Source organism: Quercus lobata, chromosome 9 (assembly GCF_001633185.2).
Source record: "Quercus lobata isolate SW786 chromosome 9, ValleyOak3.0 Primary Assembly, whole genome shotgun sequence".
Lineage (NCBI taxonomy): Eukaryota > Viridiplantae > Streptophyta > Magnoliopsida > Fagales > Fagaceae > Quercus > Quercus lobata.
In genome coordinates this window covers 37,030,298-37,048,891 of record NC_044912.1, presented here as the reverse complement: position 1 = coordinate 37,048,891, position 18,594 = coordinate 37,030,298, and the positions used below count along the sequence as shown (strand labels likewise).

General features: G+C 34.7%; 1 protein-coding gene across 1 annotated transcript; it reads left to right on the top strand.

Moving 5' to 3' along the window:
- The first annotated feature begins 324 nt into the window (after window positions 1–324).
- On the top strand, window positions 325–17,848 carry LOC115961679. Its single transcript, XM_031080616.1, has 4 exons — window positions 325–1,294; window positions 1,461–2,648; window positions 2,707–3,045; window positions 17,334–17,848. The coding sequence occupies exons 1-4, from the start codon at window positions 325–327 to the stop codon at window positions 17,846–17,848; spliced, it is 3,012 nt and encodes a 1,003-aa protein (XP_030936476.1).
- Window positions 17,849–18,594: the final 746 nt, after the last annotated feature.

Below are 18,594 nucleotides of genomic sequence, written 5' to 3'. Positions count from 1 at the left end.
ACGACTAATTAAGCTCAACTTTTCCTTATTTTTATTTTTATTTAAAAAAAAAAAATTAAACTAAGCTCCACCTATAGCACCAATGGTTTCAGAGAGAGGAATACTTCCTATTTTCACATATCCACGCTCGATAGAAGAAGTAAGAATAAAATTACCTGTGTTCATAATAATGAGGGTGAATGGTGCCATAATATCGAGGAAGTTAAGGAAATTTTCAATACAAGTTTTAAGAAGTTGTATAAATCCAAACAAGTGTTCTGTCCTATTGCACCTCAATGGAGATCGAATTGGTGTGCCAAGCTCAGTCATGAGGATGCTGTTAACATGGATAATATACCTTTGGATGGGGAAATTTGGAATGCTCTCAAATCAATGAAGCCTTACAAAGCTCCAAGTGTTGACGGGCTTCATGCTGGTTTTTTCCAGAGGTTCTGCTTAGTGGTAGGGGGTTCGGTTAAAAGGGAAATCAAAGAGGTGTTTATGAAGCATAAAGTACCTGAGTACCTTAATCAGACCCTAATTGCTCTAATCCCTAAACAACCTGGTCCTGAGATTGTCAGCCAGTATAGACCCATAAGCCTTTGCAACACGATTTACAAGGTTATTTCGAAGATTATTGTTTTGAGGATTCGTCATCTGCTACCTTCTTTGATTTCCCCAATGCAAACAACATTTATTAAAGGAAGAAGGGGTACAGATAATGTCATAATTGCCCAAGAATTAATTTACTCTCTTAGGAAGAGGAAGGGCAGGACAAGGTTCGTGGTTGTGAAAATTGATCTTGAAAAGGCCTATGACCGCCTAGAGTGGTCGTTTATCAAAATGGTGCTTGAGCATTTTGGGTTTTCGGAGAAAATGATAAGGTTGATAATGAGCTGCGTGTCTACCACTACCATAGCTCTATTGTTCAATGGAAGCAAGCTAGAGTCTTTTCAACCATCAAGAGGAATAAGGCAGGGAGACCCTATCTCTCCCTATCTATTTCTGTTGTGTATGGAATTTCTTGGAGCCCAAATCACTAGTATGTGTGAGGATAGAAGGTGGGATAAAGTGAGGGCTTCTAGAAGTGGTCCGAGCTTTTCTCATGTATTTTTCGCTGATGACTTGATGCTGTTTGCTAAGGCAGACTACAAAAACTGTGAAGCTATCATTGAAGTTCTTGACAATTTCTGCAACCTTGCTGGGCAGAAAGTTAATACTACCAAATCAAAGATCCTTTTTTCTTCTAATGTAACTAGAAGAAGGGTGAGAGGCATTTGTAGGAGATTGGGCATTGCTGCAACCACCAACTTAGGTAAATACCTTGGTTTTCCCATCATTCACCAAGGAAGAGTGGGGAATGCCTTTAATTTTGTGGTTAATAAAATGCAAAATAAGCTGGCTGGTTGGTTGGAGATCAAAACTGTTATCAAAGGCTAGTAAGTTGGTTCTTGTTAAATCATCTGCGGCTCCTGTGGCAGAATATTATATGCAATGCCAATCGTTGCCTGTTAAAGTTTGCGATCAAATTGGCAAACTAATAAGAGACTTTCTATGGGGTTCAACTGAAGAAAAAAGGAGGTTGCATCTGGATAGGTGGGAGACTGTGACACTTCCCAAAAAGCTTGGGGACTTGGGGTTGCATAATATGAGGGATAGAAATAGTGCATTATTAGCTAAGCTTTGCTGGAGATTAGCTTGTGAACAGGAAGCTCCTTGGGCAAAGATGCTTGTGGCTAAATACCTCTCACCCAGCAGATTGTCTGAAGAAGGTAATAAACAACCATGCTCTTCTATTTGGGCAGCTTGTAAGAAGGGAGGCCCAGTCTATGTCAAGGGGCTAAAATGGTCAGTGAGAAATGGGGAGAAAGTAAAGGTTTGGAATGATTTTTGTCTTCCTTTGGGTCCTTTGAAAACTCTAATTGAAGGGCCTTTAAACCAGGATGAAAATCTCATTACTATGAAGCAATGTTTTGATCAAAATCATGAATGGCAAGCTCAATGCCTTTCCTTTGATCTGCCTGAACATATTCTCAGTGTCACCAAAGCTACTCCGCTGTCATGTAGTCCGAAAGTAGAGGATTCACTTCAATGGGCCTTTTCCAAAAATGGTTTTTTCTCTTTGAAATCTGCTTACTTATTGGCAAAAGGTTTAAACCCTTTGAACCTTGATACTATTACGGTAGATTGGGTGTGGAAAGCTGAAACTTATCCTAAGATTCAATTTTTTCTATGGCTTTGTCTTCACAATAGCATGCCCACCAGGGAAGTTTTGGGTTCAAGGGGTTTAAGTCTTGATCCCATATGTAACTTATGTCATCAAAGCATGGAAACAATTGATCATCTCTTAAGGGGCTGTTGGTTTGCTCGAGATTTTTGGCTGCAAATTCAGTTCCCAATTTGCATTAGGGAAACTTTCAATTTACCAGTTGGTAAATGGCTTGAAGTCAACTGTAAGGCAGATATCAAATGCTATAGAAAGGGCATTCCTTGGAAGATTTTGTTTCCCATGGGAGTGTGGCAGCTTTGGTTGCATAGAAACAACTTTATTTTCAAAACTGGCAAGGTGAACTGGTCATGTTTCAGGAGGAGTATTAAGGATAGTGCTGAGTTCTTCTCTGTTGGGTTGAATGCTAAGCTGCCTAAAGCCAAAACTGTTGTTGCCGTGGGTTGGGAGAAACCTCCATTGGGTTGGGTGAAGCTTAACTCATATGGTTCTGCTTCTAGGCAGCCTTGGACGTGTAGATGGGGGCGGTGTGATCAGGGACCATGATGGGAAATGGTTGAAAGGCTATGCTCGGCCACTTGGTAGCACCAACAATTGTATGGCTGAACTGTGGGCTCTTAGGGATGGTCTTTTATTAGCTAAGGAAATGGAGCTGAATAACCTCATTATTGAGTTGAATGCTTTAAGTGTTGTTTTACTCTTGAACGATAATACCACCAACTTGATTTTGGAACCATTGCTAAATGATTGCAAGAACCTGGTGAGGGAGATGCCCAACATGCAGATAAAGCACATCTTTAGGGAGGCCAACCAATGTGCTGATGCAATGGCCAAACTAGGTGCAAGCAGTGTAACTTCTTTTGTTGTATTTTTGCATCCACCGCCTGTGGCGGAAAGAATTCTAACTAATGATAAAGCTAGATTGTGTTGTAATAGACTTGTTAATTCCTAGTTTAATGCTATTTCCTTATTGACCAAAAAATAAATAAATATATTGAAAGGCAATAATCCATATATAAGTTTTCTCAAAGCTTGAATTTAGGCATTGATTCATCAAGTCATCTTCCTAAATGACCTCTAGTTGGTGGTATTACATGCATCAATTGATGCATGGTCGATTTTCTCGATCTCTAAAAACTCATTCTTTAAATCCTCCATCAATCATGAACAAAGAAAACCTTGTGTGCATAATTTTGGTAAAGAAATTATATCATACTTGTTTCGTTTGCTTTTGACTTTTGATCAGCTGTTGTATTTTATTGCACGTGTGTATACCGTAATCTTAAATCTTAAACAATCAAGAAGAGATAGAGACAAATTAGGTCCAACAATTTTAGGAAGGTTTTACACCATTTCTTGACTGATGACCGACCCGTTTAAACCATGCATCATCCTTTTAAGTTTTAACGTGTTTCCCTCCCACAGCATTTTTGTGAGTCATAAATTGCTATCAATCTACTTTACTCTTTGTGAATCGCCCAAATTAAAAAAGTAATAATAATGTCCTTGCATTGCCTTGTGACAATGACCCCTTTTTTCCCCCTTATAGGATTGAAAAAAAAAGTTTTATTGAAGGAAAAACAAAAGGAATACATTGAGAGGAGCGGTCCAATCCATCTCCTTCTTCAGGAGAAGGGGTCAATTTACTCTTTGTGAATCTCCCAATGAACAATGTCCTTGCATTGCCTTGTGATCATGAGCCAAAGAATGATAGGTTTCTATCTTTCTCTTTCTCTCTCCCTCCCTCTCTTTTTCTAGAATGAGGCAAAGAATGAAGTTAGATGTTTACTTTCAACTACCCAATAATTAAATTACACCCACTCATATTGGTTTGTTTTACTAGGCTATGATTTATGAATTGTTTTACTAGTCACTATTTTTGAAATGAGAACTGTTTACATTCACAATATTTTCACAAAAAAGCTTAAGTGATAATTTGTTACTGGTTTTTATTTTGGCCTACTATTAACACTATTTTTTTACGTACAACAAACAGTTTGCCAATTGAGATTCATTTTGAAATTATTATGAAATTGATGTGTCCCTAACATTTTTCTTTGTGAGATATTTTAAGAAATGTGAAACAAAAATTGTAGCAAGAAGAATTAAGATGACATATGTCTCCCTTTTTTTCCCCCTGAATGGATGATATGTCATTTTTTATTTTGTATGAATGATGACATATGTGATTTTCTTTAACAAGAATGAGGATATAGATGTAATTACCTTTCAAAATCTCGATACAAATAACCTGTATTTAGAGGTACTTTTCTACGCTTTTAATGTAAAGAGATGAAATTCTACTACCATTAAAAAAAATTAAAAAAAAATTTAAAAAAAATTAAAAAAACGAAATTCTACTACTTATAAGTGTGAACCAAGAGCAGACACTTCCTAATGCGTTTAAGGTTCAAATTCTCCATTTTCCGTTATTGTAATTAGAGATGGAGCTGAAAATCTTTTCTAGTGGAGGTCAAAACTTTAGAACCAAGATAAGATTGTATGAAACTCAAATCATATAGACACACAATTTCAAACATAATTATGTATTACTTTTCTATTTTCTTGAAAAATGACTAAAAATTTTCATATTTGGTGGAATATAAACTAAATTAAAAATATAGAGAACTTCTTGATTCAATTAATTTTTTTTATCTCAAGGTTTTCAAACTCGGATCAGACCATACGGTCCAACCCAATTAACCAGAAACCTCTCACCAATATAGTTTTTAACTCTATAAATTGTTATATGCCAAAAATGCAAGGAACCATTTGAACTGAAGTCAAACCGATCAGGTTTGAAAACTGTAAAAATATGGTCTCCATTATTTTTACTTTTTTGTTAATTATTTGTTAACTTTATTTACAGTGCTATTATTTTTTATGAGATATTATATAAAAAAAAAAATTTAAGTCCCTTAAAAGATTAATCCATTGTTGCAAGAGGGGGGTAATTTATATTATTTGGGAGACCCTCTGTATCTAAGTATCTATTGAAAAACTGGGAAAATAATTAACAAAAAGGTAAAAATAATGGGAAACAAAACAAGAAACTGAATAAGCCCGCTGTATCCTTTAACATAATGACCTCAAGGACTTTTTTTTTTGTTTTTTTGAGAAGAATCATATGGACTTAGTCATCCAGTTAAAAACCAACAAACCCACAAACCCAATAAAGAAAGGTACTTATTGGATTTCAATTCTTCCAAAATGTTTTAAAGTCAATTTTAGTTGCTCATTAATATAATCTTTCAACTATAACTTCAAGTATTTAACTAAGGAATATAAATGGGATTAATGATATGGAAAATTATTAGATACTTTCGGAGGAGTCAAAATCTTCTGTCTCAAACTCTCTATACCACTCTATGCTCCACGAATTAAAATGTGTCACGTGCCCACTAATTCCTAAATTCATGCTTCTTATTTCACTTGCCAAAAAAAAAAAAAAAACCACCCAACATCATCTCATCCCATTGACCTTAGTTTGCCAACGCCATCAGAAGCTGTTACAACCATGGCTCCGCCTCCAAGTTCATGTGGATCAAAGCTGGTCTAAAACCCCCCATGAACCAATTGCTGCTCACTCTGCCTTGTTCTCAAAAAGGTACAACAGGTTGCCCCCCACTGCCACCTCCTCGGCCTCTTCGTTTTCTTGTCATCAACACCAGTCCCATCCCTATCTCTGTCGGATCTGCCTTGCTCTCAGAACATCACCACCACCTCTGATTTGCTCCTCTTCTTCTTGCCATCAATGCCACACAAGGAGCACATCTTGTCTAAAGATGAAACCAGCGTGCCAAACCAGGATGTGCTAGTGAAGTTGGTGGTGGTTGGCTTTTAGTGGTGCTGTCGCTAGAGTTGATGGTGGTGACCAATGATGGCCTAATGGGATAATGTGAGTTTTTTTTAGAAAGTTCTTTTTGGTAAGTGAAATAAGAAGCATAAATTTAGGAATTAGTGGACACATGGCATATTTTAATTCGTGGAGCGTAGAATGGTATAAAGAGTTTGAGATAGAAGATTTTGACTCCTTCTGGAGTATCATAAATGTGTACTCTCTCCTTTCATATGAATGGTGGGTCACACCATGAATTTAGTTAGTAGGACCCACCATTCATGTGAGAGGAAGGAGTATGCATTTATGATACTCCGGAAGTACACAATAATTTTCCTAATGATATACTCATTTACGTTAACCAATTTATACAATTTATCATTTTTTAATTTCTAGTCACACCACTGCGCACCCTTGGTGTGGTGGTCACTCCACAAGTATAAGTGTTTGTGAGGTGTGGGGGGTAAGAGCCAAGGTTCAAGTTTCCAGAAGGGAGTTTCACATACATATACACTTAGATTAGGTTAAAGTAGAAATTCTATCTTGTATCTAAAAAAGAAATACTAGTCACTATTTTCTACATCCATAATGACTACTTCCGTGGACTTTAATCATGGTCACCAAAAAAAAATTGTTTATTTAAGATATATATAGTTGGGTTCAAGTTACACTTGGTGTAACTCTAAGTAACGTTACACCAATCATTATTTTTTAATTTGATGTGAATTTTGACAAATTGACCATTGGATTACATTATCTTTATATATTCTCCATACTTGTAAAATTTTAAGGTGATCAAAGATCAATAGTCATGTCGCCTATCAATTGTATAAATTCAAGTTTTTGTAGTTTAAAATAATGAATAGATCGAATAATAAATAACATCCTTTAAGTATGAAAATTGACATGCATGTTTAAAACAAATAGAATATGTAATCCAACGGTGGAATTGTCAAAATATAAATTCATTAATAAGTTAGGTCGCCTATCAATTATATAAATTCAAGTTTTTGTAGTTTAAAATAATGCATAGATCGAATAATAAATAACATCCTTTAAGTATGAAAATTGACGTGCATGTTTAGAACAAATAGAATATGTAATCCAACGGTGGAATTGTCAAAATATAAATTCATTAATAAGTTATTAGGTGATGTAACGTTGCTAATATTTTTTTATTGATCTCATTTATTATTCTTTGTTTATGACATTCTATATTTATCTCTAAACTCAAAAAAAGTGTATACATATCTCTCTCTCTCCTCCACCGCTTTTCCTTTCAATTTCAATTTCAATTTTTTTTTTATTTATAAATTTTTTCTAAGTTTTTTCAATGACCATTCTAGGTCCTGCAAAATAAAATGAAGTGTACGTTTTAAGTCTTTCACAATCAGCTATATGCAATAAAGGTTTACATACCATTACTACCGTCATGATCAAACAATAAGGTTATAGGCTGTTGTAACCACGGTCTTGTGTCAAAGTGATTCCAGCAAGGTTATTGGACATAAACAAGTGTCATTGGTAGGATTTGTTGCAAATAGCTACAAATAACCTGGACATACAATTACTATAAATAATCTCAACATGTGTCTATTACTCAAAAAAAAAAAATAACCATGATCGAGATTATAGGATTAGTTGCAAATCAAAATTCCCTCTCATCTAGCTCAAGGTTTAAACATGCAGAGAGAGAGAGAGAGGTAAACACTTCTTTTGGATTTAGAGATAAGTATGGATGTCATAAATAAAGAATAATAAATGAGATCAATCAGAATATTAGTATTAATGATGGTCTTTTTTTTTATCATTAAATCTATTTAAATCCAATGGTGTAGAAATTGCATTTTCTCTCCAGCATTTATCTTGAATAATAAAAAAATAAAAATCTCTCATCATCCTATCTCTCTCTTCTCTCTCTCTCTCTCTCATAAGCACAAATGGCTTCCTACCTCCATTGTCTCTCTCTATCTAAAAAAAATTTTAAAAATAAATAATAATAATAATGAATAGCGGCTGGTACCTATCCTAATGCCTTTCTTCGTCGAAGGCCACAACCTTGAGAGACACAATACGAATATTAAGCATCCTTTCTTATATTCTTTTGATGAAACCAATAGCAATTTTATGGCCTTATAGTCAAGGCTAAGATATGGAGCCAATTTGAAAATGTTATTATTAGTACCTTAATGAAACTGTTGAGGTTAATGCTTTTGAGGTTAATTTGAAAATACAATTGAAGCATGATAATTGTAGAATGTGATATTAATAGTGAAGGTTGTTAGTTTGGTAATGTTTTGCTTCTTGTAATCTTTTTCAGTTTTTTTGTCCTTCACTATCCTTTTTTCCTTTGTGCAACACAAGTAGTACCTACTACCAAAAGACCCCAATCTCCCCATGGTTAATTCTTGTTCTAGAACTTATCTCTCATGGCTTGCCCCGCCTAGGCATCAACAAAAACTTCCCTCCTTGCTTTCTCACCATTGGTGCAATCACCACCACCGTTTCCCCTTTTCACGGTCTCAAAATTTGTCAAGCGAGTCAGAGTTGATGGAAGTAGCTTATGAGATAAAGATTCAAAAAAATAAATAAAAGAGAGAGATGAACAAAGATAACGAGGCTGGAGAGATTTTTTTTATTTTATATATTTAATTATTATTACTTTTTAAAAATACTAGAGAGAATTAATGCAGTTAATCACTAATTTTTAGGACAATAAATGATATAACTATTAGTGTTTTTCCACCCTTAGATCTAATAAAAATCAATGGTGTAAAAAATGTGTAACTCATTTAAAGTTACATCAGGTGTAACTTAAACTCATCCATATATATATATAGAGAGAGAGAAAGAGAGTTTCAACCTACGACATTTGCTATGATAGCTTTTTATTATCAGACCAAGACACTAATCAGCTTTTAGTGTAAGCAGGGATTAAACTCCAAATATTTTATTTAACTATCAAAGACTTTACCAGTTGAATTGCTCATTAATATAATTATTCTATTATAATTTTTTTTAATACATCGATAGTTAGGGTGGAAAGATTTTGATCCTAATGTCTCTATTGAAAACACCAAGAAATACTAGTTGAGTTTCAATGCTCTTAACATTTTTATGATAACTTCAAGTATGAAATGAGAGAAGTATATATTACCAAAAAAAAAAAAAACAACGAATAGAGAATTATATATTATACAGGGTCCTAATTGTTCATTTAAGCTTTTAATTGAAATTTATTGTAAAATTAATAAAGCTAAAGAGAATAGAACTGGGCAATAAACAAGATTAATATCAATTTAAAAAAAAAATGAAAAATATCATTTTGGTTCTTACATTTTGGGGTTACAATCAATTTGATCCCTATTATTTTCAACTTGTAGTCAGTTTAGTAATTACCGTTAATTCATTAACAAAAATTGTCTATGTCATAAAGAGTTTGCATTGTTGGTGCATACATAGCTAACATAATAATATAAAATCAAATATTAGGCACAAGAATCTCTTAAACCAAATATCTTTCTTACCCAACATAGCGATAGAGTACATCAAACTTCCAACTGCATCCATATAGGAAACTCCTGTCATTGTCTCTCTATTCCTTGTTAGATATAAGCCAATAGTCAAGGCTCAATATGTATCCATTCTCAATTGAAGTGCTTAGGAGTTTGGAATTATGCATACAAAATTGCTCTAAACTTTCTTAATGTAAATCTCTTGGGAAAATCCAAACTCAACTCCAAGCACATAATTTGCCTCTCCCATGCCCTTCATTTCACAAGTAGAGGACAATCACCCTTTGGTGGTGACAATCATCTCCATATCATTTTAAGCCAACAAGATGTCATCAACATATAAAGAAGAATAAGCAAACTCTTCCTCAATCGTTTAACATACACACAATGGCCCTCTTCCAACATTTCAAGCTAATCAAAAAAATGTCCTAATGAAATTGATAGTACCATTGTGTAGTCGCTTTCTTTAGACCATAAGTGAAATGCTTAAAATGTCAATAGATTGATTCATGTAGATCTCCTCATTTGATTCTCCATTGATAAAGATGTCCTCACATCCATTTGGAAGAGCTCCAAATCTAATTGTGCAACAAAGGTTAGAATGAGGTGAATAGAGTCAAACCTAACTACTAAAGAGAAAGTTTTGTAGTACTTTATACACATTTACATGGGAGTGGACCAAAATGGGCATTTGTCCCTTTCACCAAAAACAAGTAACAAAATGCCCCTGTTCTGAAACTATTTAGCCATATATCCCTATTTTAAACCCGATTTTCTAAAAATTGAGTTTCAATGAAAAACTCAATTTTTAGAAAATCGAGTTATAGGCAAAAATTTTTTTTTTTTAAAAATTACATGGAACTTGAGTTCCATGTAACATTTTGCAAGTAACTTGATTTTCATTAAATCGAGTTTTTCATTGAAACTCGATTTTTTAAAAATCGAGTTTCAAAATAGGAGCATTTTGCTAAATAGTTTCAGAATATGGGCATTTTGCTACTTGATGATGCCGTAAATATCACCAGTGAGCCACACAATCCTCGCATGCTTGTAATGACACCTACAAAGAAAAGAGAGAAGACCTAACAGAGAGTACCGGTGTGGTGCCGGCCAAATACCCTCCGAAAGTCAAGTCAGAACTATTCTCACAACTCTAGAGTGCTAGAGAAGGGTAAATTATGTGTACCTTGATTTGTAAGAGTATTGGAGTTTTTATAGTAGTAGAAGGTTGGCCTCTCTTCCTTGGTGTAGAAGTCTTTTCCTTCTAGGAATCCTCTTGAATTACCCCACACGTGATGGACAAGACACTTTCCTTGTAGAAAAGATCTTCATTTACATGTGTATCTTCCGGAATCCTCTTCACACTAGAATTCCATTTACCTAGGGATTCTATAGTGATTAGATGTGTCGCAAGTAATTTCCATTTGAGGTTCCTACTGTATGGGCCTTTGTACAAGTTTTGGGCTTGCCTTCTATTGGCCCACAGACATTGATCCGTCAGGCCCATTTAAAGGAGGCCTGTCAGACCAGATTTTTTCCCTTATCACTACTTATTTTGAGCAAAAGAGGCAAATGCCCATTTTGACCCATGAGTATGATGGGAGTGTGTTACAAAAGGGGGTGTAACACTGTAACTCCAATTTTGTAACAAATACATTTGTTTTACTAACGCATTTGTCTAACTAATGCAAAGAGATGAAGGAACTCCTCGTCTCCTCCTCTTCACGGTCAGACATGCTCTTAGATTCTCATTGACATGGTTCTTTGGCCGTGAATTTCATGTGCCTTACTCTAAAAGCAAATAACACCATGAGCTACAATTATTAAAGTCACGACAGCGTGAATTACAACATAAAATAGCAGCCCCGAGGTATGTGAATTTGACTAGAAGTATTTTTTTAAGACCCTAGGTATGTGCTTGTTTTCTAATTTTCTTTCTTATTTCAATTTAATTTAACTATAAGTTTTTTTTTAAAAGAGTTTTAACCTATGGTATCCACTCTACTCTTGATGATAGAGATTTATTTAAACCAAAACACCAGTCAATTTTTGGAGAAATTATAAAGTTCTTTGGTGGATCATGTCACTTATCCACCATTCCACTAAAAAACTTTTATTTGTTTAAAATTGCTAAGTCAGTAATTAATTTCTGTTTAAAAAAAATTTCTAACCAACAATTTTAAACAGGTGAAAGTTTTTTAGTTGAATGGTAATCTACATCACTTGTCCACCATGTGGACCTTATAATTTCTCCAGCTTTTGGTGTAAGCGGGAATTGAACTTCAGATCTTTCATTCAACCATCAAAAACTTTACCAATTAAGTTAACTATTTCGAACCTTCCTCATATACACCTATATGATCTTATTATCTTATAATTTTTTTTAATAGAAACTCTGGAAGAAAATGGTCTCTTGCTCCACGTGTCTCAGCCATTGTTATCACTTATATCATTCAACAATGACTTTCTATAATTTATATTTTCCTTAATGATATTCAAAAATAAATAACTTTTCATAAATAGTTGTAATATGTACTTTATAATTTTTCCTGGTATAGAGCTTCAAAAATGACATATATGAAACATGACAAGTGTACGTCGTGGGATCTTGGATAGCCAATTCAAATATTTTAATAAATTTATGTCCTCCAAATAATTGATTGATCAACAATTTTATATAAATCGAACAACTAATCAATCATCCCAAAAAATAAAAAATAAAATAAAAAAACCCTCTAATCAACTTATCGGCTTCAGCTTCTTATTAATAATAGGGAGAAATGACTTACATATTTTTTCTTTGAATTTTTTTTTTTTTTTTTAATTTTAGGCAGAATGATTGAATTTTAGATCTCTTATTCAATTATCAAAAATTTTACAAAATTTTCTTTTACATATAAAGATTTTATTAATTAAGCTAACTAAAAGTATGCCGTTCACAGTTTTAAAATTGATTTTTTTTTTTTTTTGATTTTTTAAGGAAAAAAAAAAAGGTTTATAATAAAGGCCAAACAGTCTCTATAACAATTGGACCGCTGGGCTGGGCTGAGATGGGGCCCGACTTGACCTGGTGTTGTTAGCTGTCTTGCATGGAGACAGACAGTGTCGCTTTCCAACAGTCAGTTATAATGTGCGACGCTGTCCTCTGCCCCAACCTTGCCGGTTTCAACGGTAATCCTCGCCAACACTTTCCACGTGTCTCCTAATTAAGCTGACCCATTTGTTCTTCTAATTCCTAATTTGTTTGACTCTGTTCACTTAGCCATCGTAACTCATAGGGCATTCCTTTTGGGCCCCCCTGCCAGTGTTTACATTTTAGAAAGAAAAAGAAAACAGAAGAATAACATTGGATTGGATGTATGCTTCATCAAGAATCATTGGTAAATTTCAAAATAACAAAATAATATAAGCTACTATTTGAAGAATATAAATCATATAATGCCAAGTTTTTATCAAAATCCAAACATTACAATAAATTATAAAATAATTTAAAATAAATAATTAATTTCCTTCCAAATTTCTTGAATTTTTTTAATTCAATTTTGATTAGAGTCTTTTAATTTTATTCTTTTTTTTTTTGAGATAAAATATAGAGATTATATTCAGTCTTTAGTAAAAGAGTTTCACTCAAAGAGACCGAGTGAATAATTTTAATGTATTGATAGTGAATCATACCAGAATTCTATGTACAACATGTTAATACTTATAGTGAGCTAAAGTGTATGTATGACATATGCAAACCAATTTTTATTATTAAAAAATTGTGATAGATTATTGAAATTACATACAATAAATAATAAAATTTCTAAAAACTATTGGTATTAGAATGTTAATTGGGAGTAATATTTTTTTAAAAATTTTGAAAGTTTAGCTATGGAGTTTCACATTATTTTTAATGTTTAATAATAAAAGGAGAGAGTATCTACTTTTTTTTTTTTTTTTTTTTTGAGAAAGCGAGTGTCTACTTGATGCAACTATAGCATGTAAGTAAGATATGAGCTGACCATAGTATGATCTAAGCTCATATAATATTAATTTCACTGTGAATATTTTAGAGACAATAATTAAATAAATGACAGTGTACCAAACATCTTATCTTTTACATGGAATAAGTTTTTGTGTTTAATAAATGTTATTCACAAATTTATATAAAGTTCTATTACATTATACATGGAATAAGTTTTTGTGTTTGATAAATTTTAGTCACAAATTTATATAAATTTCTATTACATTTGGTTAGTAGTGAACATTGAAAGCGTTAATTGAAAAAAAAAAAATTTAACTTCATGATGTTAGTTAAAGAAATTTAAATTATAGGATTTAATTTGAAACCACCAAAGAGTATAGGAAATAATGTCATTTGTCAGTTCTTTTTAATGAAGTTTAGATATTTGATGCAATCACTAATTTTTAAGATCCAACTTTCATTGCATAGTATATGATTTGAGTCGTGAATGATCTTGCCAATGTATAGAATCCTAATAATAAATCCTTATAATTGTTGAATAACTTGAACCAGTAAGAAATTTACATGATATCAATTTAACATGTGGCAAATAAATTAGTACATAAAAGCTGTAAATAAATCATACTAATTATTTTACCAGCATCAAATTTTAGTTAAAGACAATAAACGTATTAATATATAAAAATCGGTAATTTCAAATAAATAGAAATTTAAAATTTTATTTATTGTTATCACAATAACTTAAAAAACTTGGATTGGACCAGCCGGTTGAACCAAATTAATCGCATAAACCAATTCAATAAAAAATAAAGTTAGACTTGAACTTGCTCAAACTACGACCAAGCTGATCAATTTGTTAAACCATTCATGGTTTTACTTATTGGGTTTAATTTTATTTACTAGAAATTCTCAATAACAATGGCAACCAAACATCCTAGAGTCATCGACGTCAGTTGTCGAATTGATTTAGTCTTTGATTTACCTGTCGGTTGTCGCCGTTGATATTACTTGAACATGTTTAGATAATTTTTCAGTCAATATTGCTAATTTTTATTCATTGGTTTTTTAGTCTATTTTCATATTAACTAATAATTAGTGAATATGTGAAGGCGATATCCACCTTATCCACTATCACAATTTGAATTTGTTTCAAATTATGAAATATATTAAGAACTAGTTATTGGCTCGTGCTTTGCATGATTTATTTTCCAATTTATTATAGTATATAAATATTATAAGTAGGCATGTTATCAAAAAATTTAAAAGCACTATTTATTTGAGAGAATGTGTTATTATTATTATATACGGAAGCTTTTTGTTGTTATTTTACGTGGTCTTCTATTAATTTGTGTTCGAATCTAATTAGAATTTTTTGTGATACACACACTAGACTCATCACATGTATTTTGTGTATGCAATAATGTTCTTTTTTCTATTTATTTGTTTTTTTTGGTTTAGTGTTATAATATTTAAAAGTGATATATAAATAACTGTGTATATGTGTGTGTATATATATATATATATATATATTAAAGAAAGAGGTAAGGTAACGTGAAATAATGTTTAAAAATAAAAATAGAGATAGTGCCCTAGGTTTTAGGCTGAATGAAGAAGATAAAAGAAAAAGCCTAAAACTTAGAAACAGTAAATTACTCTTTTAACTAGTTTATGTTTTTTAAGGAATTCTCTTATTAATAGTGTTATATAGATATATATATATATATATATATATATTGTAAATGCTCAAATAAATTGTAACTGTACGGACCAAATTTGAGTTCCTTAGCCTAAAGGTTGGTGGACTTAGACCCAAAAAACCCAAAACAATGAATTTATAGGGAGTGGGTTGGAAAAATTAGGCTTTAATGATTCAAAAAAATACAAAGGTAGATTAAAATGACAAAAGAATGAAAACAGACGGGTTTATGCTGAAGAAAAATGTCCTCGGCAAGATCCGAGGAGAACATCTCTTATATATTGCTCTTAGGTTTAATTACAAGATTGGTTCCTGATTGTTAAAGTATTTTCCTCTTGATTTCTTGATCTCCTTCTCTCCTTTCATCCTTTCTCTTTTATACTCTTCTTTCTCTTTTATACTTTCTTTTCCCTTCACCTTTGCCCTCCACGTGCATGCCAGATGGCTGGTGTTGATACTTGTCCCATCAACCCCTTCCATAAGTCTCTATGTAGTAGTTGTAAGGCTAATAACTACTGTTCAGGCATCACTTTCACATTAGTATGATCAGAGAGTTAGCTGCAAAGCAATTAATGCGGTGGTAGCAAATTTCTCCTAAGATATTTTAGGACTCCCCCTGTACCTTGTTTCTATAATGCTCATCCGTGCCAACAAAATTTGCTAGAACATCCCCCTGGACTGTAACCAACCCATTCGGACCTCAGCTTTGGCTAGCTGAGGATGCATTTATCCTCGGCCCACCCTTTTAAGCCATTATGACCAAAACTAACTTCTTTATTTACTAACACAATCTCTTCTGACAAAGATTTATCCTCTTCGGATAACCTCTCGTCCTCAACTTGGGCCACGGGCCCAATATATAAACAGATAATGAACTCCTGAGCCCAACATCCCTACAATAGCCCCTTGAGATTCTTCTTTTTGGCTCTTCGAGAAGAAATGAGGATTTCGACGTCACTGTAGTCGCTCTGTGTTCTTTGCATCCCACCTCTGCCTAAGAAGACGCCTTTTTAACTGCCCAAGGCACGCTCCTGGTGCTTTGGCACTCAAGACGCGCCTTCATTAAATTCTTGCGGTTCCCTGTCCCCCACGTTTTACAACGTGATGCAGATCCAACAACTGATGTTTTCGTTGGGTACCGAGCGGGAATTTTCCTGCTTCTAACTTTTTCTTTGATATAAATATCACTCAAATCAATCATTCACTCACCTTACTTTAGCATTCACTTAGCTCTAGCACTCATACACTAAACCTGCCAACCTTCCCAAACTTACTCATGCTCTTACAAATACCAAAAGCCCGTCCGAGGATAATATTCTTTCTTCTGTAAGTTTTCATTTATCCCCGTCACTTTATTTTTCCACATACTTCTCTTCTCTTAGTGTCCTTTCCTCCTCGGCTCTTCCTCCCTTTCATTATCTCCTTAGTGCGTCCAATTCCCCCCTAAGAATGGGTAGATTCAAAAAATTGGTAGATTCTGAAGAGGGTTTAGAGAGTTTTAGGGCTCAATATAGGATTCCCCCAGAAGTAGGCATTAGATATTGTAAGGAGGGTAGTGATTTGAAGAAAGGCGAAAAAGAAAGTTAGTAATCTCAATGATTGTCTTCATAGAAGGGGGGACGAGAATCCCTATAGGCACGGTCACTAGGGATTATCTTAGGGTCCATAGGTTAGCGCCCATCCAGTGTGCCCCCAATATGTTTAGGATATTAGGTTGTGTAGATGCCCTAAATGAGAGAATGGGCTTTAACCTTACCCACCACGATATAAATTGGATTTACAACCTCCACCACCTCACCAGGCAGGGATACTACCTAAAGTCTAGGTATCCTAAGGTTAGGCTTATCCAATGCCTTCCCGACTCCAATAAAGGCCTAAAAAAGGACTTTTTGATCCTTTCAGGGGAGTGGCATGATGGTCTCCATTGTCCGACGAGGGAGGGGAAACCAGGTAAGGCTCTACGTTTAGATTCACAATTTCAAAATTATCCCTTTTTATTGTTTTTTAACCTTTGCTTATATCTAAAATTTCCTTTGACTCACATTTTGCCGATGATGTTCTTTTTCTTTCTTTTTTTTCTTTTTTTTTGGTCTTTCTTGATGGTTTTGCAGACCCACATACTACTGTGCCCAACTTCGGCCTTGTAAACCAGGAGAGTTTGGACAAGATTTTGAAGGCCGAGGTCTTTGTCCACTCTGATGGCCAACTTAGGGCAGCCCACTTGATATTGGGTGACACACCAATATCCAAGAGTTTCCAAGCGCCTAAGTGCATTTTTAGAGTAAAGGATCCCCGGTTGCACTGGATTAGCGTCACTGCTCCAGGCTTCCTCGTCACCGAACCAGTACCAGAAGGCACTCTTGCCACCATACCTATCCCAGAAGGAATACCAAGGGTAGCCCCACCCTTACAACGCACTATCGAGGAGGCCACTTCATCACAGCCAACTATTAAGGAAGAGGAAGAAGATAGAGGGGTGGTGGAATTGACTGATTTTAAAGACGAGTTTGCTGTTTTCGACCAGCCACTATCTCCAGACTCCTTGGTTCAAGCAAATAACTTTCGAGGAGACATCATTGTTCCTGAAGAGATGGGAATCCAGCGTAAGCAGAAATCAACCCTTTAGGTGCTGCTTGAGTCCCAGCCTGGGGGAAAAGCATCTGGGAAAGCAACCCAGACTCAACTTCCTACTCCTCCAACCCAGACCCGACTTCTTACTCCTCCACCTACCCAACATACCCGGCCGACCATAAAAGAAAGAGGGAGGACAAGGGCAAGGAAGCTATGGAGCCTAGGAGGACCCACTCCTCCCAAGAAGTTGAACCTCAAAGGGGGTTCAAGCAGCCTAAAGGCATGTAAACGAGGTCAGCCCATGAGGTAGAAAGGAGGGGCGAGCATCAAGTTGCAACCCCAGCCTAGGCCCCACCTTTAGAACTGGATAGGGCTCCCTTATCAAGTAATGCCTCCATCCGGGATTTTTAGGGGGCACGGCTGGGTACGTAACCGATGCTATGGAGCAAACCCTATTGCTGCCAAAGGATATGGCCGACCTTAGATCCATGAGGAAACATGAGGTCTTCCTCGGTTTGAAGAGGGACTTGGCCATGGTAAGGTTTTTTTTTTTTTTTTTTTTTCCTTCCCAGGCTGTCCAAGCAGTTTTTAGGGTCGAGGAGATGGTGGGTAGTTCTTGCCGTATGTACAAGGAAGAGGAGGGGAGGCGAATTGCAGCCGTGGAGGCTTTCCAGGTGGCTAAAAAAAGCATCAAAGACCTTAAGGCCAAACTGATCGAGGAGGAGAGAGAAAGAAAAAGCGCTGTTTCTGCCTTGGAGAGTGCTAAGAGGCAAACAGAAGACCAGAGGATGCTGCTCAGCA

Excerpts from the sequence above, each read along its gene's own strand:
- LOC115961679 (XM_031080616.1), top strand. The coding sequence starts at position 325 with ATGGATAATATACCTTTGGATGGGGAAATTTGGAATGCTCTCAAATCA. Across the intron at positions 1,295-1,460 it reads TGCTGCAACCACCAACTTAG|AATATTATATGCAATGCCAA; the intron begins GTAAATACCTTG and ends CTCCTGTGGCAG. Across the intron at positions 2,649-2,706 it reads CAAAACTGTTGTTGCCGTGG|GCAGCCTTGGACGTGTAGAT; the intron begins GTTGGGAGAAAC and ends TTCTGCTTCTAG.